The sequence below is a fragment of the Malurus melanocephalus genome, unplaced genomic scaffold, assembly GCF_030028575.1.
Source record: "Malurus melanocephalus ecotype Western Australia unplaced genomic scaffold, MMel_1.1 scaffold_699, whole genome shotgun sequence".
In the NCBI taxonomy this organism is placed as follows: Eukaryota; Metazoa; Chordata; class Aves; order Passeriformes; family Maluridae; genus Malurus; species Malurus melanocephalus.
The window spans coordinates 254173-277913 of record NW_026623931.1 but is presented as its reverse complement, the minus strand read 5'-3'; the positions used below and the strand labels follow the sequence as shown (position 1 = coordinate 277913).

Genomic DNA, 23741 nt, shown 5'->3' with positions numbered 1-23741 from the left:
GCAGGAAAAGATGGTAAAGAAACCACTTCATTGAGAGAATTAAAAAAAAAAAAAAAATCACCAAGTAGATGCACCTGAGGCAAATAAATATTTGAAAAAAAACCAACTTACAGCCATTTTTCTGCTTGTGAAATCATCACAAATATTTTCTGATTATTTTCTGATCTATTGCTCAGCATCCACGCTGTAACTCTTTGCTGTGTTTACATCTTTAGTTCACAATTCACCCATGAAATCACTGCCTTTCTGTGCCAGTGAAAGAAGAAAAAGAAAGAAAAGCAGCAATTTTTGAATGAACATGACTTCTCATGAGCATGGTGTGTCACCTTTCTGTTTTTTTGCACTCACAGGTCCCCGTTTTCCTGACATCCAGGCCAGGGAATTTTGACACTGAGGAACAGCACGTGTTGAAAGAGTGCTCAAAGTGGAATAAATCTGACCTGAGGGATTTGCTGAGGAGCTGCCCTGGTTTGTGCAGCATTTCACATGGCAGGAAGGTTATGGGAAGGAGCTTTCACCTTCTGCTGCTTATCTTACCTGGAGCAAAGCCTTGGATGGTCAGGGTGGTTTTTTTTCATAGCATCAGGTAGTTGGATCTTAATGATGGTATTTTGACCCCTGAGAAACCCTTAACTGAGTAGAAAGAGTRATAAATGACTGCATGATCTGAAAGTTTTAACACCTTCTTCCTTCCTGCCTTTCCATATATATTTAATTTTTAAGAAATATCCCATATTCATTACTTGTTCCTGGTTATCCCTATCTCTTTTGAATGATCTCATTTGAATAACAACACCAGCATAGAGCAGATTAACAGAAAACCTTCTTAAATACCACACAGTGCATGTGTTTGACAGTGGAGCAGCAAAGCTCCTMAAATCCTGGTTAGGCTGAGGGCTTTAAAATGCAGATATTCAATTCTACTGACATGAATTCAAAATGTTTCCACAGTGTGTGTACAAAGGAAAAACCTGTCTGAGTATGGCATCGTCTTTCTCTTTTTGTTAGAAGTGACTACTCATGTCCCCAAGGATTAACGGGGTGGTTGGAAAGAAATTAGGGTCTGGTTTTGTCTGAGGCTGTTTTTAGAAATAGCTTCCAGAGGTTTTTAGAGGACAGGATCTTGCAAAATTTTAGCAAAAAGAGCAGCAATCAAGTGACAAAAAATACTGTGGTGGGACACAAAGTGGGTCACAGAGATGGGCTTTTTGGGGGGTCAGTTCTGRGTTGAATTGGAAATTTGAATTCCCAGGGTTTAGCTGGGGATTCAAAGGGGAGAATTTGAGGTTTCTGTCCCAGCAGAGCTGTGTTTTCCACTCTGATATGTGCAGAGTGATGGAGCATTGTGAGTTCCATCAAGCACAGCAGAAGGCCACCACAAAAATCATAATAATGTGGAAGAAAAAAATGGTTTGGCTTGTTGGCATCTTGTTTGGCTTGTTTAAAACTTTTCAGAGGGGATCTTTTACTTACTRTCTATTCAGGAGCTCTTTCTACTGCACCCTGGAGATTTAACTGAGGGAATCCACCAAGTTGTGCRGTGCTGTTCACCATCTGGAAATGCCAGCATCTTTTTTCTTTCTGATAATGCCCTTTCTTCCAGGCAGTGTGTGTTGTTTKTGAGAAACCAGCTGCTCACTTGGTGGTAGTTTAACCATTTACAATTAAATGTGACTTCAGCTGTTACTAAAACATTATTGTCCCTGTAGCAGTGATCATTCTTTTTTAAGGCATTTTTTTTTTTTTAGGATTCCTGCCATTTCACTGGGAAGAAGTTGCTTAATGATTTGACAGGAAATGCTAATAATTTTATCTTAGGGAAAAAGATCAACTTTTTCACASCACATCACTCATTAGTACTGACATTTTTTGTGTTTATTCAGCCATTCTAAGCACAGAAGCTTCAGCCTTTGGGTACCTATACCTGCTTTATCCCTGTGTTTGGATCTTCCTGAGCTTTGGCTTTGCTGCTTTGATACCTGTAAAGTAAATTCCCAAATGATTCAGACAGAGCCATCACTTTTTCAGGGAAATGGGTAAGGAGGAGGCGCAGGCACCTTGTCCTGGTGGTGTTTTGAGTGTCCATTTCTCCCAGAGGAGACTGGAGCTGGGCTGGGAGCTCCAGCATTTTTGGGGACCTCAAAATTTTTTTTTTTTTTGAATGGTGTCTACAGAAAAGTTTCCTGAATAAACACAATTCCTTTGCTAAGATTTGTGTAAATGTCTGTTTACAAATAGAGAGATAAGCGGGGCACTAAAGCAGCCTAAGCGGGGCACTAAAGCAGCCTAAGCGGGGTACTAAAGCAGCCTGCCAGGCTCACAAAGGTATTGACCCTAAAAGTGTTGGGAAAAATTATTGGAAAAAAAATATTTATTGCTGAAAAAGCAATAAAAATGAATTAAAATGATAACAAATGAATATATATATATATATATATGGAGATGTCATTTATTCACCTAAATTCTGCGAGTAACCAGCTGAACTCCAGCAGCAGTGGCAGCGGTGATGCTCAGAAAGCTCAAGGGCGAGARTTTCTGKTTTCTGTATGATTCTGTGCAATTAWCCCATGGCACAGGGCGGTGATGAATCCCCCTCCACCACTCTTTTTGCTGCATTTCCCAAAAATCCCTTGGAACATCTGCAATAGGAGTGCAGATGATGCGTTGTGACCGCCGCGGGCACAATTCCCTGGATTGGAGCGGGGTTTTCTCACCCTGCTTGAGCTGTTGTCTCTTCCCTGCTCTTCACCTCCCTCCCCACTGCCAGATCCCATTAAATCCTCCCAGCAGAGCCACCCGGGTGGCAAAGGTGACAATTTGGAGCYGCAGGGACGAGTCACACCAGCCTGTGCTTCCCGGAGCGGGGTTGGTGACAGCCCGGGCTCTGCTCTCCCCAGTCCCAGCCAGATGACATTTGGGCTGAGAAAACCAGGAAAGCAGGCCATGCCAAAAGCCTATATGAAAATGAAATATCAAATTTCATATGAAAATGAAATATCTTGTGTTTTTATTGCAGCCCTGTGATTTAATTGATAGCCAAAAGGCTGTCCCCCCATGCAAAGCTCGGCTGACCCAAAGGGAATTCCGTGAGTGCAGGGAAAGTTCACCAGCCTGCCAGACAGATTTTTTCCATGATTTCCATGTGAGAAAAGGCATGGCAGTGCAATGGAAACCATCAAATGTTGCATCCAAATGTTTTTCTGTTATTTATTATAAAATCCAAACTTTTGTTCAATGGGGTACCTCCTCCATCAAACCTTGTGCAATGGGGTACCTCCTCCATCAGACTTTCCCTCATTTCATTTCAACAGAGTTCTGATGGTGTCAGGACAAAATATTTTGCCTGGTTGCCAAAAATCAAATTAATGGTGGTTTTCAGGTGCGATTTTCTAAGATCAGTAGAAAAAGGGCTCTTTTTGTACAGGAATGGTGCTTTTTTTAATGACTGGCTTTTACAGACATTGTCAGAGGCTAGTAAAATAATCTGAGTTCAAATCTGAGTTCAAATCTGAGTTCAAATTCTGTCAGGACAGACTTTTGGGTTTGGAAGGTCAAGATCTGATCTAGGAAATGTTACAGCTGAACAAATGTGAGAAGCTGTCTGTTGAACCAATTAACTTTTCCTAGAATCGGCCTTAAAATGGATATGAAGGAGATATCCATGAACAACAGGATTTAGTTTTCTGGTTTCTTTCCCTTTGCTCTTTTGCAGTTTTCTCTGCCTYTGCAGCATCCATTCCTTCTGGAATATCTGTGAGTTTGGCAGCTTCATGGCTCAGGAGTGTGACCCAGGGCTCAGGAGTCTGTAGGGCTGGCTTATTGTCAGGCCTAGAGAACACTTGAGGTGAATTTTTCTTCAAAAAGTGTTTAATTAAGCTGAAAACACCAGTGGAATTATGCCAAAAGTGAGAAGTATGGGATAGATGGGTTGTGATGCAATAATCTCATCAATGTGTGATTGGGGTAACATATGATAAAAGTGTAATTTTTGCCATTCTGCAGAGAGAGCAAAGTTTTGATGTGCTACRGAGCTATTTTTGTAAATGCTTTGCKGAGTGCTTTTCRTTGGTACTGTATTTCAAATCCTTTGACTCATGAAATCGGTATTTTTGTGCCATTTCTCCAACTGTAAACTCTTAATGAATAATGGGAAAAAAATKATAATATTAGGAAAACTCTAAAATGGTGCTATCATCATGCTGTGTAGGCTTAATGTTCTTCAACAGAAGCAAATTGCATAACCCTGTGATCAGGGTTTCTCACAACTGGATTTTTTTATAAAGCACCTTTGGAATTATTCCTCCTCAGGGAGTCCCTCAGGGCTGATTGATTTAGACCTGTATAAAATCCAAATTGTTAATGTAATATGATCTTTGCATTTCTGCTGTGTTTTATATGGTTCCCACTACTCTTATACAGGTTAATACTTGTTTTCCTAAAATTTAGCCTCAACAGTACTTAATAGCAGTCAGAGTTTTTTTTTTGGCAATTTTTCTAAATCTCAGAAATAAACAATTAAAGCTGAGTTGAAGATTGAAATTCTGTCTTCAGTGTGCAGAAGGTTATGAAAAGACACATACCTGACATATAATGGGAGAATGTCTTTGTCAGTCATGCAGTAAAATTTCCAAGCGCCCTCTTTATCAGGTTCACTTTTAAATGTTATTAATCCAAGTGATCTGTACGTAATGCAACACAAGTCAAGACATCAAATATCTTTTGCTGTTGAAGATGCCTTTTTGGGTTTTTTTTGGTTTTTTTTTTTTGTGGATGTGTGTGATTTCTTTTTGAACATAATTGCAGCACTTTGCTGTTGAATGTGCACAGGAAGGAGCTGGATGGGAGGTGTAGAAACTTAGCAAGAAAGAAAATTATAGATATAAAGAAACTTAGCTTTAACTAGGTGCAACATGGCCCRTTTTGCTCTCTTTGCTGCTGGCTCCTGTCCCCATGGGCTGATCCCAGCTGCTGCTGCTCTTGGCTCTGCTGACCCCTGAGTTTTTGGGTGGCCAGAGCCAATGTCCAGCCCATTTTTTGTGTCTCAAGATCTTCTCTTCTTGCTCTTCTACATCATAATTCTGAGTTATTCCWGGGGCTATGGAGGAGGGTGGCATCCTCTGTGCCTGATCCAGATGTGCTGCAGCTGCAGGGCAGGATTTAGCTCCATTTAGCTTTTTTTATTCCTCTGCTGTAGCTGCAATGGGACACAGCTTGGCGTGGTACCAAATGCCAGGGCTGAGCTTTGATCTATTGTCTTGACATGGGGGAAGGGAAATAAACCCCACCACCTTAAATTTTACCCTTGAGTGAATCCTAATCTTTAAATTAGTACAAATGTGAGAGTTGCCAYGCTGTGATTTTAGAATAACTGTAATCATTTCAAGAAAACAAAGCCTAGGAACGTTGTGGTGCTGAATGCAGAGTGAACTGGTGTTTGAAATGACGTGTTGTACATCTGCACATACCAAAAAAAAAAAGAGTTTAATTTCCTAATTTGTTTTGGATCTTGCCCCCCTCTCCTCTTGTTCATCCCTGTTTTATTTTGCCCCTTTTGTGTCTGTAATTGCGTGTGTTATTAGAGCTGGCAGGACGAGCACCTCCAGATGCATCCTCCAGGAACAGAGCCAGAGCTGACTCCATTCCCGTGTCACACTGCATGCCAAGGCACTGCAGCTCGCTTGTCAGAACCTATTCCCTGCCTAAACTTCTTCTAAACACATCTTCTCATGTAATATTTTGACACGGGGTGACTCGTGATAACCTCGAGAATTGGCCCAAAAGTAAGAATGTGTCTTTTGGCGTGTTGAGACATTCCTGTTAAAAGCAGGATTTTGGAATAGTGTGGCCTAGGCAGCTTTCCTTRTCCTTCTGTCAGATGAAATGGGTTGAGGGGTTTAAAATCTGTTGTGTGGAAGCTTTCACTGGGTTTCRTRTTTTGKTTTGTCACTGGTTTYRTGTTATTTTATGAAAATAAYYAAAAAACTCACTTGTTCTACTAARCAWAATGCATTTCATGTTGCGATTTGTWRCARCAAGACAACAACTCCTCTTCTGTTTTTTAGGGAAGAATATACTAATTTTGCTTATTATTTTACAGGTATCAGGCAACAGCATATCAACGATGCTCCTTCCACAGGATCTTTTCCTAACTGGAGATCRATTCTATCACCAACACGGCCTTCCACAGAAACCAAGACTCCCTCAGCMGCTGACATTTCTCTGGGACAGACTTTGGAGAACGCAGACTTGCTCCAGATGATAAAAACGACGCTGACTGGCGCACGCAGCAGGACTTTGGATCARATGCACCTCCTGTCACCCTCTCTGTACCAAGGCAGCGGGCACAGCGCGCCCCARGAACCCGCCGAGGTTTCGGCTGAGTCCCCACTGAGGCCGTCACCCCAAGATGCAGAGGACACAGCTGCTCTGACAGGTTTGCCCCAGCTTGGTATGTTTGCCACACTGCCCACCACACCATTCAAGTGCCAGCAGTGCCATCCCAGCCATTAAAACACCCTCCATTCCCAAAGAGAGCTCATCGGGATCAGACATGCTTGCTGCTGTTCCATCATCATCATCATCATCATCATCATCCTCCTCATTGGTAATTCAGTCACCTCATGCCATTAACTTTTCTAAACCAGCTGTGCTGCCCATCCAAGTGCCTTTGTCTGCAGGTCCTGAAGGTTTCTTCAGCACAGATTCAGCTAGCTCACAGGTTAGTGAAAGCAGGAATAGTCCTCTGAGATTATTGAATTCCAGTGTGGGGAATCACAACAGTGCATTTCACAGAATTAGTGGGAGGAGGGCCTTCTTTGGAAAGGATCTCTATTCCACCTGTCTGTTCTGATATTCCTGGGTCAAAAATGCATCAGTCTCCCCTGACAGTAACTCCCCAAAGCCTGTCATGGTTCCCTGGTGACAGTATGTAYAATGTCTCTTCCACTGGAGTAAAACTGCTCAGCCATTCAGGGCAGCACTGACTGATGGAATTAGCGGTATCACTCTTGTACCATCATCATTTTCCAGGATAAAGCAGAGGTTCTCCACATCTAACACGGCCAGTGAGCCATGCTCAGCCTTTCACAGCACTGACTGATGGAATTAGCAGCATCACTCTTGTACCATCATCATTTTCCAGGATAAGGCAGAGGTTCTCCACATCTAACACGGCCAGTGAGCCATACTCAGCCTTTCACAACACTGACTGATGGAATTAGCAGCATCACTCTTGTACCATCATCATTTTCCAGGATAAAGCAGAGGTTTCTACATCAGTCCTCCATCCTGTGGGTTCTCCACATCTAACACAGCCAGTGAGCCATGCCCAGCCTTTCACAGCACTGACTGATGGAATTAGCAGCATCACTCTTCTACCATCATCATTTTCCAGGATAAAGCAGAGGTTCTCCACATCTAACATGGCCAGTTAACATGCCCAGCCTTTCACAGCACTGRCTGATCACCCCACAGGCTCTAACCCTGCACCTTTTGTGCCATCATCCTCCCAGAGCCCGGCTGAGGAGTGCAGCTCAGTGCAGAACACGTTCCCCCTTGCACTGCCAGTGCCACTCGTTCCAGATGCGAGACACGCTCGCAGTGCAGTGCTGCCAGGATGAGAATTCAGAAGCAAAACARATTTTCTCTTTAGCAATGCAACTCACTCCTCTCCAGCAAGCCCAAGGTGTCCCTTGCTAACTGAGACAAACGAGGTGTTTACTGGGGCAGCACGCACAGACAGTCCCAGAATGGCAGCAGCAAATCCCTCCTCTGCTGCCTCTGGATCAGATTTTACAGGAGGACCTGACTGGTGGAACCCACCAGGAAAACAGCCTCAAATCCTGGTGGTTTTCCTGCTGCAAGGACAGCTCAGCAGTGTTTCACAAGAGGAGGGACTGCAGAGATGTCTGTGAATTTTAATGCTGATAATGTTCTGCATCGTGGAGCTCAGCTTTGCAAAGTTTCTCCAGCTATCCAAACCAGCACAGTTCCTGCAGGATCAAGGATGGTAGGTGCTGTTTTGGAGGTGGCTGTGGCTGGTCTTGATCTGTCTGCCATGCCATTAATTACTTCCACTATAGGCCTTTCCAAACCNCCTCCTCTAGCTGCAGCTGCAGAAAGTTCAGATGTAACCGTAAATGAAGACAGAAAGATGAGACTGCCCACWCTTGTGACTCCACATGCAGAATATTCATCTCCAAGAGCTTGAAATCATTTAACCTCTGTCCAGACTTTGCATTCAGTTGATRAAAAGCCACTCAGCTCTGTCATGCCTGCAGCATAGGGGATGCTGCCATCACTTGTTTCCATGACAACAGTGATGGACGGCCACGGTTCTGGCTCTTCCAGGATTTTGAAGACTCTGAAAGCAATTTAGATGCTGTCAGCCCTCCTGAAGTCATAGCTTCAGCTTCCACATGGACCAATAAAGCATTGCTGTCTCTAGCTGGCATTAGTATTCCTTTGGTAAAAACTTCAGTCCAAACTGAACTAAGAGAAGTTGCTCCAAGTACTTTTCCACTGGAAAATGAGTACCATGAACCACACTGGGAGGTTTCAAGTCTGCAAAATAAAATTAACACAAATGACAAGCAGCCACTTTTCTCCACCCCTTCAGCAAATTATACATATGCATCCTAYAGTCGAAACATTTCAAATTTACCCTTTGCTGGAAAGAATAGCATTTCAGAGTTTGACATAGATGCATTTGCTCTGAAAATGTCTGTTCAATATTCATCCCTTGCTATTGAATTGGCAATACCTGACCCCTCTGCAAAAAAAAAACATGGAAGCACGGCCAAAAATATTGCTGATTCTTCACTGTTGGAGATGTTCCTATGGGTAAACATGGCAAAGCACCTCTCCATTTACCTGTGCCTCCTGTTGATGCTACAGGTGCTCTCCCTAGCTCTCCAGAACCCCGAATGAGTGATGCTGGGAAGGTTCCTTTCCTGACCAAAAAGTTAGGCACAGCACTAGCGCTGGCTTTTCAGCTCACTGACAATTTAAATCCTTCAGCCTGGTCCCCTCTCCCCTAACCAAGCCTTCTGGCTCAACCCTYTTCTAGTTTTATCTCAGAAGATGCTGGTTCTGGACATTTTCCAAAATTTGCAGGCAACCAGTTGGAGTCCTCTGGTTATTAGGTTATGGCTGATAAAAACTTGTGGGACACAAGTCATAGTCCAGCTCCCTGTAACACAYCCAACCCAGCTCCCGAGGGCATCCCATTGCAAACCCCTGCCACCAGTGCTCTGCAGTCAGTCATCATTCCTTCTGTCCATGCATCACCAGCACAGACAGAGTCTCCTTCTTTGTCAACAACCAACTTTACCCATTCTGTTCTTGCAGTGTTATCTGGAGTATCTTCTGGTGCAATACCTACAGTAGAAACTTCAGAAGCAAAACCACTAACAAGGAAATCACCTCCAGCTTCACCAGTGCCAGCTTCTTCCTTCTTTTCTCTGGGCACTGCAAACACACCTTTGCCATCTGTGATGGCACTAAGCACACCGATGCTGACACTAACAAAAAATAACACTGCCACCAACCCAACATCGGTAGGAACACACCCAGATTTTCCTTTTGCAACAAGAAACACGACAGCCTCACCTGTGGATATTCCAACTGTGCTCAYAACCCCCAAGAGCAGCACTGTCACRGTGTCCACRCTCACACCCACAGCCCATGCACCGAGGCACAAAACCGACACCCACAAATTCCAGAGCTCACACATCACCAAAAGGCCAACCCCATACCCACTGACAATGACAGCAGCTTTGACATCTATTACAGCATCAGCGAAAACAACTATGCTTCCCCTTTATCCCGTGGAATTCACCCCTGCTCCTCCYGAAAGCACAGCAGCAGCCGCTTTCGCTAACATGACAGCAGCTCCCTCCCTGGAGTGCCGCCTCTCTGCCAGCATGATGCTCAAAACAGGTATGTGTCAYCTCTGGGATGGCTGCAGGGAGCTCTGGGTCTGTGCAGGGTGAGGATTGAGCTGTGGGGAATGCACTGTTGGCAGAGAATTTAGGGTGGGAATGGTTAATCTGCTGCCCTGACAAACCTGACATCCTGTTAGATGGAAATGGCATTGGCTGTGCTCGTGGCTTGGATTTTAACAGGAATGAGTCAAGTGAAGAGATCAGGAGCTCTGCAATTCAAAGGGGTCACTGCAGGGTCACCTTTGTGTCTGTGAGACAGGATGGTTTGGTCCCTGCTTTGCAGTAAAAACTCTCTGCTGCTGAAGAGAACAGTGCCTTGGTCCTCAGCCTTGTTTACACACAAATACCGAATCCTATTCCAATATCAGCACCTAATTCTATCATTAAAGATTAATTTGAAAATAAGGTTTAGCATTTGGAGCTGCAGGCTTCAAAATGGGAGGATTTTGAGTTTCCTGGGTGAACAGAGCCGCTTCTGGCTCTGGTTGTTTTTTCATGGACAGCTTCTCCTTAACTCTGAGAACTCTAAACTAAAGGGGCCTGGAGGAGAACCTTACCCAGGATTCACATGGACTCCTTATCTTGGAGATCTCAGCAAAGAAAGGGCACAGAAAAGAGTTTATGACCTTGCATGACAGCAAAATGAGCAGCTTTTGGATCTAAAGGCTTTGTTAGCTGGTTCTCCCCATCAGCAGCGTGATGAGTACAGCAGCTCTTTCTGAACGTAGAAGCAGCTTGTGTACAGTCTATGAAAGTATTCAAGTGCAGCTATAAAACTCTTTCAGCAAATTATAAGAGAAAAAGAAGACAGTGCTAAGTTTATTAAAGAATGCCTACAGATGCTTCCTAAATGGAAAATAATCGTAGCAGTGGAGCAGCCCATGTGTTTTATGTAACTCTGGCCAGGAAGATGTGAAGCCTGCCTGGCTCAGTCCCCTGGGAATGCTGTGCCAGCCTGGCCCCAGGCACTGAGTGGCCTCATGGCTCACTGGGGYAAAAATTGAAGAAATTGCATTTGTTAGACCTTGCTCTGGAAATAGGGATAAAAAGGTCTTTTGCAATGGGATGAGCAGGGAGCTCAGGAGCTGCTGAGCCCCTGCAGTTCTGTTTTAGGAGCTGATCCAAGCTTTGATGATCCCTGCACAGCCAGCCCGATGTAAAACAATTCAAGAGAGCAAACAGGAGCGTGGTGATGTCTCAAACCACCCTGTGGCTTCTGTTCCTCCACAGTTCTGTTTCTGAGCACGAGGAGGATGATGATCAGCAACGCCTTCAGGGAGAGTGTGAGAAAAGGACTCAACCAAGTGCTGAGACAAGCTTTCAACCAGAATGTCAGYGCTCAGGTAAGCATGCCTGGCTCTACCCGTGTCCCTGCAAGGGACACATAGGGTTGTGGGGGAAAAAAGTGGCCCCACAAGCCCTGATTCTGAAACTCAGCCAATTATTGTGTATGACTGAGGTTTGGGAAAAGAAAGGGATGTTAACAGCCTACATGGAGGAGGAATAACACARCCTTGAGAAAAGCAGATTGTAATGCAGAATTGATAACGCAGGTGGCTGGAAATTATAAACATTACTAATACTGCAGCTTTTGCAAACTCACCAATKATGTTCTGATTACTAATTAAACAGCTGTCTCTTAACCAATGTATGTTTGACACAAATGTATACTCTGGTTGCTAAAGTGGATAAAAGAGGCTTGTCCCACAATAAAGTCTTTCTTTCTCTTTGTGTTTTTTCACCCACTTTTTGTGTATTTTTATATCCATTCTTTTTGGTCGCTGTTTGGCCAGCAGTGACATAGGGTGAGAAGCCCCATCAAACAGTGGCTGAACTGCAAACAGAATAATGAAAAAATAATGAAAAAATAAGGAAAAAAATAATGAAAAAAATAATGGAAAAAAAGAATGAAAAAATAATGAAAAAAATTAATGAAAAAATAATGAAAAAAATTAATGAAAAAATGATGGAAAAAAATGGAAAAATAATGTTTCCCTGTGTGTTTTAGGTTGAAATCCTGGAGCAATCGAGTAACCTGACGGTGGGTTATTATGTCACGAGGGGGAGGATGGTTTTCACGCCCGCTGCTGTCGTTGAGAAGCTGCTTGCCTATGGCATCACCAACGCCACGGTGGCCATGAGGCAGCACGTGCCACATCTGCAGGCTGTGGTKGCCCTGGCACTGCCCTGGCAGCCCCTTCCAGCCGACCACTTCCAGCTGAAAACGGGTGAGTGATGCCCCTGATCACAGCTCAGAGCTCAGGGACTCTGTGTTGCCTTGAAAAGCCAGTTTTTAATAATGGCACAGACATGGTTAAGGGGATAAAAAGGGTTTTACCTCGGGATTTGGGATCCCAGGTGCACAACTTGATGGCAGAATGCACCCCCGTGTACAGCACGGGTACAAGTTTTATAGGTTTCAGGAGTTAACATCTCTATCTAGGATTCCCCAAATTCACAAATGCAGTAATGTTTCTTTATTTTAATGAATTTCCCTGTGGATGAGGCCAGAGCCCAGTTTACACAAGATGTTCTGGACAGAGGCTTCACCCAAGGCTGAGCTCRGGTTTAAGATAGCACAGGGCACACTGAGCCCTTCCTCAGGATGTTTGGTCTCTCTGCCCAGCAGAACTCCTAAACTRAGCTGGAATATCAAGCTYYAGGAATTACAARCATGKGGACTAAGGGKTACAGAAGTRTAAAGGGAAAAACAAAAATCATCAGGCATCGTCTGGAGCAGCAACTGTGCCATAACCTGCGTGTTTCTCCCGGAGCAATCAGATTAGAAACATGACTGTATCACAAATAGATATATTTATTTCTTATATGTGTGCTTATTTGTTGACATGCACACACTTATGGCAGTTAAAGTCAAGTGTATTTTTCCTAGAATGAAAGCAAAACAGAATGAGAATCAAGATYATGTTTTGAAGGACCAAATGACCTTCAAGATTTAAGACTGCAGCTCATCTTTTAGGATGACTTCACTTAATGCCTGGCTCTGAGCGTACATGCACAGTGAACTGGCCTCACCATCTTATCTATCATTGCAGAAATAATCTCCATTTCTTTGTGGAGAGTATCAGCTCTAATAACCCAATTTAATTCTTGCATTTTGTCTTAATTAAGGCTAATTTAGTGCRCTTCCTGAAGTGGCATTATTTTCACCTGCCTAATGTGTAAATTGATCRTTTTGTTCTTGGTGCTGTGACTGAGAATATTTTGTCCTTACAYTAATACCTTCCTTTTCCAGAGCTGCAGTTTGTGGGTCAAACAGACAATATTCASTCATGCAAATTTGTCCAGACCATGGAACAGCGGCTCCAGAGAGCATTTCAGGATGCTGAAAGAAAGGTCCTAAACACCAGCAACAACTTAACTGTTCAGGTACAGGGCTGGGTGGTTTGCCAGTTCCAAACTCCCCTGTTTATTTTTTGTATTTTTTTTTTTATTATTTTTTGTATTTTTTGTATTCTTTGTATTTTTTGTATTTGTTTATTCTGGGTATATTTGTATTCCAACCCAGTGCCTTTGCTAGCCACTGTGGAAGGAAGTTTATGTTTTCATCTGAAATGAGATTGTTTTATACATTRCAGGAAAAGTTAGAAATGCATTATTTATAGAAGGCTGTTGCTTTTCATGAATTGCAAGAATTTCCAAGAAAACATGTGGGTTTTGTTCCTGGTGTTTGAGGATCTCAGCCAGCAATTCCTAAATAGAATTGGTCCCATAAATGCAGTTTGGGCTTGGGAGGAGCCTGGCACAGAGCTCGAGTGAGGAGGAGAGCAGAGTTCAYAYGATGGGAACAGAAGGGACATSATATCCCCTTATTTCAMATGGAAAAGGAATGGATCCAGAGARCTGCAGTGGGAAGRCAGCAAAGACAAAGAGATAWACAAACCAATTTCTCTGCACCAAGCACTGGATGACTTTTCTGATAAGCATCCTCTCACATCCCAAATTTCCTGGTAAAAACAGGGAAGAACATTTTCAGTCCTGACTGCRCCTTTCCTGCCTTTTCTTCCTGTCCTCCATGAGCTCTGCAAGTGCTAAAGTCGAGATTAAAGTACCACACAAGCCAAGGTGTATGAGCTGTAACTAATCCATTGTTCAGGTTAACATTTCCCTAATTTCTTTGCACTGGTTCAGTATTTTTTTTTTCTGGTTTTGTTTTAAACTGGGCTGAACCACAGCAACGTGTTATTTTTTTTGTCTCTCTTTCAGATTTTGAACACCTCCAATGTCTCCCAAGCTGTCACTCTGTTTTATGTAGTGAAAAATCAAAGCACAACCCTAAATGGCACYATTTCCAGCAACCTTCTTAATCAGCTGTCAGCTGAGCTGGTGGGTTTCTACCTCACCTACCCACCTCTCACCATTGCTGAATGTAAGTATGTGCTTCCCAACRTCAAGACTAGCCAGCACCAGAATTTAGTGTTTGGCCTCCAAGATTGTCCTGCTGCACAGGAAAAGGATTGTGGTGTTTCTCCCAGGGCAATTCAGGCATAGGTTTGGTAGTCAGGAGCTTTGGAAGCCATTTGTCACACAGCAAGCCTTGTGTGTCACTGCAGCTCCCTGCTGATCCCCACACACGATGAACAGACCTGATAAAGTCTTTAGTTGGTGTTCCTTTAACAGCTAATGGCTCATGTTTCATTCTGGAGTTGTTGGTTTTATTCCCAGTGCAGCAGCTGYACCACAAACCCATGAACTCAACGCACACGCGGTGTTTACGGCTCCAGACTGATGGTGTGTCTGCAAAACGTTTYCTTTGAAGAGTGTTTGATGCTTATTCATGTGGCAGGGCAGTTGTCTCAGTTTATCAAACAAACATTGAGGTTGTTCTCGGAGCATGTAATTTCCCAGTAGGCTCCTCCAGAGCCGTCGCAGTCTGTGGTGGAAACGCACAGCTCAGAAATGCTCCTGAAAAGCAGCGCCTGTGCGTAATCAAATCCTTCACAATGTTTACTATTCCCAGCCACTTTGGGGATTCAGAATCAAGGTGACTCAATAGCAGCCCATCAGCGTGCAGAGCACGGATGTTTTCTGAATTAAGTTCTCCCCGTGTGTTAATCTGTTGAGCAAATGCTGAGCTGYGGAATGAATTAGCAGCATATTGAGCTTTACAGCCCGGTGCGCTTTGGAGATGGAGGAGGCAACAAAAGGCATCAAAACAGCAAATATCAGTTTCTCACAGATGCAGACACATATGGTAGTAATGCCTTAAAACGTGTGCAGTGAGAGAGCTCCAAGGTGTTCTCATAGYTTTGTTAGTCTCGCTCCCAATCCACGTGGAGTCTGACCCTGCTGTATTTTCATATTATTTTAGGGTAAAACTGTGGTCTGGGTTATATAAGGATTAATCAGAGAARCACCCTGGAATCTCATCTGGTTTTCTGTAGGGAAGGAAGCAGCAGAAGTGTATACAACACCTCATACCAACCCTTCTTGGTTCTGGGCAGTGCTGGGCCTCCTCCCAGACTGTACCAGCCAGTATTTTATTTATTTATATTTATTTATTTACATTCCAACAGGAAATATTGTTGTATTTTCTATGGTAGTGCTTCTTCTGTTTACACTTGGTGTTCTTTTTCAGACAGAAAAAAAAAAATGTAACTGAAAATTATGCTCAAGATCTCCTCCTGGGTTTTAGCTCAATTTTATTCATTGCTGTCTGGTTAGCCAGTTTTGGGACACATAATGYGTAGGATGTTGGAATATTAAGACATAATTTAATCTTTTATTTTTAAAGCTTTGGAGTATCCAAACCTTGATGTCTCAGAATCAACTAGAGACTACTGGGTGATAACAGGTACTTTTTAATGTCYTTCCCTCCTCTGTGCACTTCAGGTAATAATTTTTAGTGCTCAGGAGAGCAAGAGCAGAGGGCTCTGACATGAAATAGACTTGGTACCAGTTCTACCTTTTCATAAATTTGAAATTAATCATAAGTTTATGCAGGGATTGTGAAACTCTGAAGGGAGTGGTACAGCTTCTCCTGGTTTGGACCCTGTGAAGGCAATACTCCATTTATTGCCTYTGTGCACTTGCTGCAATGGGGTATTACAATGGAAACTCTGACAATTTCTGTCTAAAATATGACATTACAATGGAAACTCTATTTTAAAAAGATCCTGGTGGTCCCAGAAGACTTTTTTTTAAATAATACTGAAAAAACCATACACTTGTATGAATTGCTCAGCATGTCATATCACTTTTCTGAACTTTAGAATCCAGTGTCTTTTAAATCTTGCATTCATTTATACTTCAGAAATGCTTATTCAGGTTTCAGTGCTCTCAAACCAGATATTTTGTTTGAGATTTTATAAAATCCTAACTTCAGAGTTCAAATCTTCAGGATGGAGAACTTTGGCTCAGTTTACAAGAGCATCTGGCAATAAGCATAAACCCAGCAGCTCCCAAATGTGTTTTAACTTTCTACACCGAAGATCATAGAGTAGATGCTTCCCTGAGCCATTTTGGTAAAATGAGGGGTCTTTTGGTAATTTGTTTTATTAAAAAAATGGTATTTTGAGAATTTTACTCTCTGAAACATGGTTGAGATTATCTGTGAGGAAGCATGGTGTATCCCCATCGGGAATTACTCAGCATCCAGCAGCATCCCGGCATTTTTCTTTCGAGTTACTCCACACCTCCCTGTCCCAAACCATCCCACAGCCCACGTGTTATTTCACCCAATGTTCTAACGCGTGTTTTTCTCCCTTCCCACAGTCATCCAAGGGGTTGACATGGCTTTGCTGGGGCTGAACAACCAGAGCTTTGCCCGGCTGATGGAGCAGCGCTTGGCGCCGCTGTTCATGATGTCCCACCAGCAAGGGAGACGCTTCAAACGGGCCACCACCGTGGGCAGCTACACCGTGCAGGTGCTCCAGGGACCTGTGTCACAACACAAAGTGACATTTGGCACAAGCACAGAGTGCTTTGTTTGTGTCCTGCTCCAGTTCCTSTAAAAAMCATTCCTGAAAATTCYGGCATTTCTCGTGAATATCAAAGCRGMGAGGGCAGGATGCATGGCGTTGYTAATCTTTCTTTTYCTTTTTTCATGCCTGTCATCCCTGGGAAATCATCRTTAGTTAATCAGTGTTCATAAATATTTTCTCTCTGGTTGCTATGAGGTTTGGTACAAAGTACAAATTTTAGCGTATTCAGCATAATGAGGAGTTCCAAGATTTTTTTTTTTTTTAAATGATAAAAGTTGCCTAGGTAACTCAAAGGAAGAACTTGGGTTTTTTCTTTTTGTTTGAAAAAAATGTAAGAAGAAGTCTTTATTAATACAGGGTTAGTCATCAAATCATGTGGCTCCAGATCACGTTATGAAGTAGAGATTTCAGACCTGAGYAATTTGTTAATCATCTTACTCTTATTTACAGCATTTCACATTCAGTATTTTGAAATGATAATATTTTGTTCTCTCACCAATTAAGCCAACTTATACTATGGGGAATTCAAAGATTTCTTCTTCAATCTTCAAAAATCAGTTATTTAAAAAAAAAAAATCAAAAACATTATGTTTTTCAAGAATTGTTTGCTATAAGATATAAACCCAAGTTATTACATTTCCCGTTTGTCCACACAATTCATTTTGCTTTCCCACTGAAATAATTTAAAAGAAGGAACATATTTGACTTTGTAAAATTTTAGTCCATAACATAATGGAGAAAAATCACAAAACTCGTCTTTCTTCTCATCACTGGAAGTGTTTGACACTTTCTCTACTGTCAGGAAAGGTAGAGGTACAATGGACAATGTTCTGCAGAATAAAATGGGAAAAGCATGGTTCTCTTTGTTATCAGCCTGGGATGAAAAAAGATGAGTACAGAAGTGAAATGTGAGGCTGTTTTTCAACTGCAATATGCAATTTCAGTATTAGGACAGATTATAACAATTCCCCCTTTACAGAGGACTGTARTGTCCAAACATTTGATCCCTTCCTCTTTACTGCATGCTTTTCTTAGGGCAGGATTTTACTTTGAGATGATGTTTAAAATTTTTTTAAGAAGTCAGCCAATTCTGTGACTGACTGACTTAATAGCCTGGGCTCTGAAGGGGAGAAGCTCTGATCCTGTGAGAATATTTGCATGGAGCTTATGTTTGCAGGAGGAATTTCCTGTGGGCATTGCCTTCAAATAGCTCCAGGCAGGTTTTGCAGTGGGATAATGCCAACATGGTTTATTTCTCYTTCTCTCCTTMTTTATTTATTTATTTGTTTGTTTCTTTCCCTTCAAGATGGTGAAAATTCAACGTATCCCAGGACCCAAGGAGCCAGCTGAACTGACATATTAYACTTTATACAACGGGAAGCCTTTGYTAGGCACTGCAGCTGCCAAAATTTTGAGTACGGTTGACTCCCAGCGGATGGCCTTGACCCTGGGCTATGTCATCCAAGTGCAAGCTGATCGTAAGAGTTCTTACAAAAATTCCRTACTTAAATCATTGTTTTATTCCATGAACTGAACACCATGGAACTGTAAAGTCAGAATTAATTTTGTAGCTGACAAGACAGTGACACCACAGATTAATGACTTGGGCAAAGTTGCTATTCAAATAATTTGGCCCAAAATCAAATGTGGTGGCTATTAAGTTTTCTAGCTCTTTTTGCAGTGATGTGATTTATATTTATGTGGGTATTTAGGCAATCATGGAATCCACTGCTCATCATGTAACTTTGTATTTCCATGGTCTGATCAGATMGCCTCATTTATCTGTAGATTTTCATACCAGCCAAGTATGCACAGAACACTGTAAGAAAGAATATACAGAAATTGAAATTATGACCTGAGGTATCTGGGATTCTGAAGGTAGAGTATTTGAAATGTAGGAGGCAATTCCATCTTTATATCTCATTATGGGAAAAAACTCAGTTTCTTTCTTTTTGGACACGGTTATTCGCAGCGTGTCTTTGCATTGCCACAGAAAATRCTTTGTGTGGATTTCATTTTTGCTCATTATAATTTCTGTCCTAGCAGAATGAAAAGTTCTGTTCCAAAATATGGTAAGAAAAGACACATCCCCTCGGGAGCTCATAGCTGGGTCAGACAAGGCAGACGAATAATAACACAAAATATGGATAGAGACTTAGATATAACAGAATGAAAGGCTTGTTTCAAATTCCACTGCAGTCTTACTCAGTTGAATGAGCCATGGGTTGACTTTAGGTCACATTGCAGTCTGGTAACCGAATTAAAGATGTAAATTAGGACTCCTAAATGTCTGTCCTATTAGCCATAAGGTCATGGTGCCCTCTGCATTCCCTGGAAGGAATAAATTTCTCAACGATTGTTTGCTGCTTCCAGAGCACCAGTCTATAATTAAAGTTACTGCTCTTTGTTAAAATTCAGATTCAGTCCCCTTCCCCACAGCCCTTTCATCCCCAAACTAAATGTCAAAGTCAGTAATTAAGAATTCTGCAAGTCTGGTGAAAAGTGAAACCCTGAAAGGCTCCAACCTGRCCTTTTGGACATTCTTGTGCTCAAGCTCTGACCCCAGTGGTGCCGTTCCTCCATCACCCAACAAACCACAGCTTTGCAAGAGATCCCAAACCTACCAAGAGAACAGGCTCAGGCTCCAGCTGGAGAGCTGAAAGTTGTTAATAACTGCAGCAGAATGAGCTGGTTGGTTTGGTTTGTGAAGTCTGATCCTGGAGATGCTGAGTGCCTCTGACAGCTCATAAGCTCGATGACATTTGAAAGTGCCTGTCCCCCAGGAAATGGGGAYGGCTGCTTTGTGCTGGTGCTCTCACAATGGCCTGCCCACCCCAGAAACCAGTGCCACAGCAAAATAAACAGGGACAGCATGGGGAAGTCCACTAAATATTTCACCACAGCAAAATTCAGCGTTACGAGGAGGTTGTCTGCTTTTCCAGAAAGAAAGGAAATGAAATGGGAGAACTGGGAATTTGTCGAAGGAGGCTCTCTTATGTGTGAACAAGGTTCATACTAAGAGAGATTATTCTGATAAAATGGAATCTGAAATGTTTGTGCATCACTGCATTTCTGAAATGTATCCTTTTCCTGGTGCCATTATTAATATATCTGCAAGTAGCTCTTTCCAACCTCATTATTTCCACTCATTCAAAAATGATGAATTCACTTTGACCTTAACTAACAAAAATTATTTCTAGAGCACAAGAGAACCATTTTCTTATTGCCTTATTGATATTGATCATAACTATTTGAATTATCATCACTGTTTTTGAAAAAGCTCTGCCAGTTTAATCTTGCTGCCCAGTCAGTCTTTGACCCCAGATGTGAACTCCATATGTGTTCTTTTAACACACATGCTACCTGTGCTGGGTTTGTGTTTGTTTTAAATAGTTGAGGATGCATTACTTGCACCTTTCTTTTTGGTTTTTTTTTTCTGTAAATGAACCACTGGAGTGATATTTAATATGGCATTTATCTTGACTTTGGAGCAGATGGCTGCTTTTGCATCTTAGGTAACATAACTAAGAGAAGAGAGTCCAGGCATTTAGGAATTGAGCATTGCTGATTTTTATTTTTATTTTTTTGGTACTAAAGTAATCCTAAGGTATTTCTTTGTGCAGAAAACTAGATTTGCTAATTTTTACACGAAGGAAGTTGAAGGCTGGAAGTGACTGGAATCATGCCCAGAGCAGCTTACCAATGTTGGTTTGCCCTTTTTTTTTGTTGGTAGCTGTGGTGAAGAACCCCCCAAACAACCTGTGGATCATCGCAGCGGTGCTGGCTCCCATYGCCGTGGTCACCGTCATCATCATCATCATCACCGCCGTGCTGTGCAGGAAGAACAAGAACGACTTCAAACCCGACACCGTCATGAACCTTCCCCAGAGGGCCAAGGTGAGTGAGCCAGCCCCAGATTCAGAGGCCCATTTGCTTCTCAGATGTAGCTGAAGGGTGTTTGGGATGGAAATGGTTGTTACTCACAATTTGGATCAGCATATCTTCAATTTTGTAGGGTCTCAAACCCCCCAGGTTGAAGCCCTGGGTGTGGCAGCAGTTCAGACCTGGCCCTTGKCGCTGTTGGCCAGACAGCCTACATAAAAGAATAGATACAAAACACACAAAAAGTGSGTGAAAAAACAGAAAGAAAGAAGGACTTTAYTGTGGGACARGCTTCTTWTATCTRCTTTAGCAACCAGTGCATACATTTGTGTCAAACMTACATTWGTCAGTAAAACTATCACTATCTACTCAACAACATAAAATTAATAAATTTACAAAAAGTACAATATTAATAATATTTATAATTATAAACCACCTACATTATCAATTCTACATTCCAATCTTCTTTTTCTCAAAACAACCAAAAACATAGCATTTTATTCTCATACAAACTATTATCACTCTCCACAGGCCCTAAGAAAAGTTCTCCCCCAAAACTGCTAATCCAGAATAGACATTCTTGAATTTTTTTTTTTCCCTCTACTGCTATTTTTCTTTTAGATGTTTTGATCTTTCTAATTTATTTATGTACATTGCTGGCTGGGTTCGAGCAATTGTGTTTTCCCTAAAGTTACTGATCCACGTCAATTATGAGATTTTTTTTCCCCAAATCAATTTCCAGTTTGTTTCTCTGTCTGTGACAGAAAAATGTCACAGAATATTTTTTTGGTTTTTTTTTTTTGTTTTACCTCCACAGTGAGAAGGTCTGTCCTCTCAGTGCTGCTGTTCAATGGCTCTTGACCAGGAGTACCCAAAGATTGGGGGTTTTAGCCAAGAGTGTGTAAATCAGACCATTCCTTTGCCCTTTTAGCTGATTTTGTTCTTCTCCCCAGGCATGGGATTGAGATGATGAATTTTTTCTTTGGTTTCTTAATGCTACAGACAGCGGTATTATTGAGATTTCAGCTCTGYTGCTTCTGCTGAAAAATTCAGATTGAAAGAAGAGTTGAAAGGAAGCATGATCCATGTGACAGCTCTTTTCTCCTTATCTTGGGTTCGCTGCAGATGGGTGCAGCTGGTGCCAGTTGGAAACCAGACATTTATGTCAGAAATGATGCAAAAAAAGACATTTCCATTTTGGTTCCAGYGTGCTCATCTATTTATCCTCTGTTATCCACCCAGGGTTAAGACTGGATCTACAAAAGTGAAACAGAAAATATCCCAAACACACATGAATTAATATAATATCACTGCTGTGGTATTTGATGCACCACTGAAGTCTCTAAATGAAGATTATGCTTTATTAGGGGCTGTTGCATGTGCTCTGCACCACTTGGTTATTTTTTATATATGATCTTAGTCCTAACTAAAGGAAAGAAATAAGGCTAAATTTATACATTGTTTTGAACTGCTGAAGAAAGTTGCTATTAAAAAAAAAAAAAMCCAAAACACCAAAACCAACCTACTGCTGATTAAAGTGACAGAACCGGAAAAGCTTGAAAATATTTTCATATTTCAGTCTATTGTTTTCATTTCATAAAGAAAGACAAAATTGGATTTTTGCTTTTCCTGAGAAATCAGATTGAATCAGGCTGTGAGMTCCATGCTCAGGTTGAAGCCTGTTCAGTCAGGTTGCATTTGCATCATCTGTCAATGCCATCAGATGGGAGCTGAACAAAAAAATCTGAGCTCCCAGCACCCCCACCACCCTCATTTCAGGAACTTTTCCTATAGATTCAGTCACACTGCAGCTGGAGTGCAGAAGGTTCACTTCCAGAGTGCATTTCCCCTTYCCGGTTTATTTTGAGACTCCGTAACATTTAATTTAATTCATTATCCGAAAAGTGATGCGTTTCCAAATGAAAACTAGATTGTTTTCCGTTTAGTTTCACAATGATGGCTCCAACAGAAAGGTTCTGCCAGGTCTGGTCGAGAGTTTGTGCTGGGATATGATCTGTGAAAGATAAATCCTGCAGTGGTGCTGGGATATGGACTGTGAAAGAGAAATCCTGCAGTGGGACTGCGAATGGACTGCTTTGGTCATTCCTGATTTTTCAGCATCTTTAATTAAAACAAGGCTGAGAAACATATTTTGGGAGGCTAATGAAAGAAGGTAATTTTAAAAAAGAAGAGTTTTAGTTTTATCTTTAATCCCAGTGTTAGGGGTGCAGTTATTGCCACATTTGGTGCAGTTTGGGGATACAAACAGCTGACCAGCACGTATCCGTGTCACATTGAAAATGAGTCTGTTGTTTTTCACGGCTGAGCAGAGTGCCCGAGATTGCTGATTAATGCTGACTCTGCTCCAAGTGGAGTCACACTGGAGTGATTTGTAGCTCCAGCAGCCCTTGGAGTGTTTTCCCTCTGCTCATCCGAGCTTTGCTGTTGAATCACCGGGACAATTTTGCGATCTTTTCCRAACCCCAACAAACGGCGCAGGGAGGAAAGGAGAACACGATGCCATAGCTGCCTGCTGGTATTTCAGGTGTGTTTGCTTTTTGGCTGTGCTGTTTCTGGGCTCGGCCTGCAGCAGTGAGGAGTGGAGATCTGCATCTCTCTGCAGCTCCATCCCTGCAGCGGGGCGGGGGCRCAGCGGACACAGCGCCCAAGGAAACGGCGTTAAAATTTGGGGTTAAAATCCCTCTGGAGGTGATGGAGCAGAGCAGCAGAGCTGCTGCTGTGCCTGGGAATTATGGCAAGGCTCTTGTGTTGTAGCAGGGTGAATAGATGAGGTTTATAAAATGACCTCTCATATTTAGGGTTGTTTATAGGATCTCTTGGGGGTTGCGTTGCTGTTCTGAATTGCCTCGGCAGTCAGGGATGTCTGGATAAAGCTGCAGGGAAAAGGGACTGTGAGCTTTCTTTCAATTTTCTCTCTTTCTTTCAAGGAAGCAGGAATTCAAATTGGTGAAAT

At 42.3% G+C, this 23741-nt stretch overlaps 1 protein-coding gene across 1 annotated transcript in view; it reads left to right on the top strand.

The window, feature by feature from the left end:
- Positions 1–6097: 6097 nt before the first annotated feature.
- KIAA1549L (KIAA1549 like) overlaps positions 6098–23741 on the top strand; it is a gene marked incomplete at its 5' end in the record, with an annotated part of 38661 nt that continues 21017 nt past the window's right edge. Inside the window, 10 exons of the mRNA XM_057384322.1 lie at positions 6098–6433; positions 9793–9939; positions 11175–11287; positions 11953–12172; positions 13198–13331; positions 14169–14331; positions 15697–15756; positions 16677–16828; positions 18192–18363; positions 20619–20782. Of these exons, the coding sequence (XP_057240305.1) occupies positions 6098–6433; positions 9793–9939; positions 11175–11287; positions 11953–12172; positions 13198–13331; positions 14169–14331; positions 15697–15756; positions 16677–16828; positions 18192–18363; positions 20619–20782 (1661 nt within the window). The remainder of the gene's footprint in view (positions 6434–9792; positions 9940–11174; positions 11288–11952; positions 12173–13197; positions 13332–14168; positions 14332–15696; positions 15757–16676; positions 16829–18191; positions 18364–20618; positions 20783–23741) is intronic.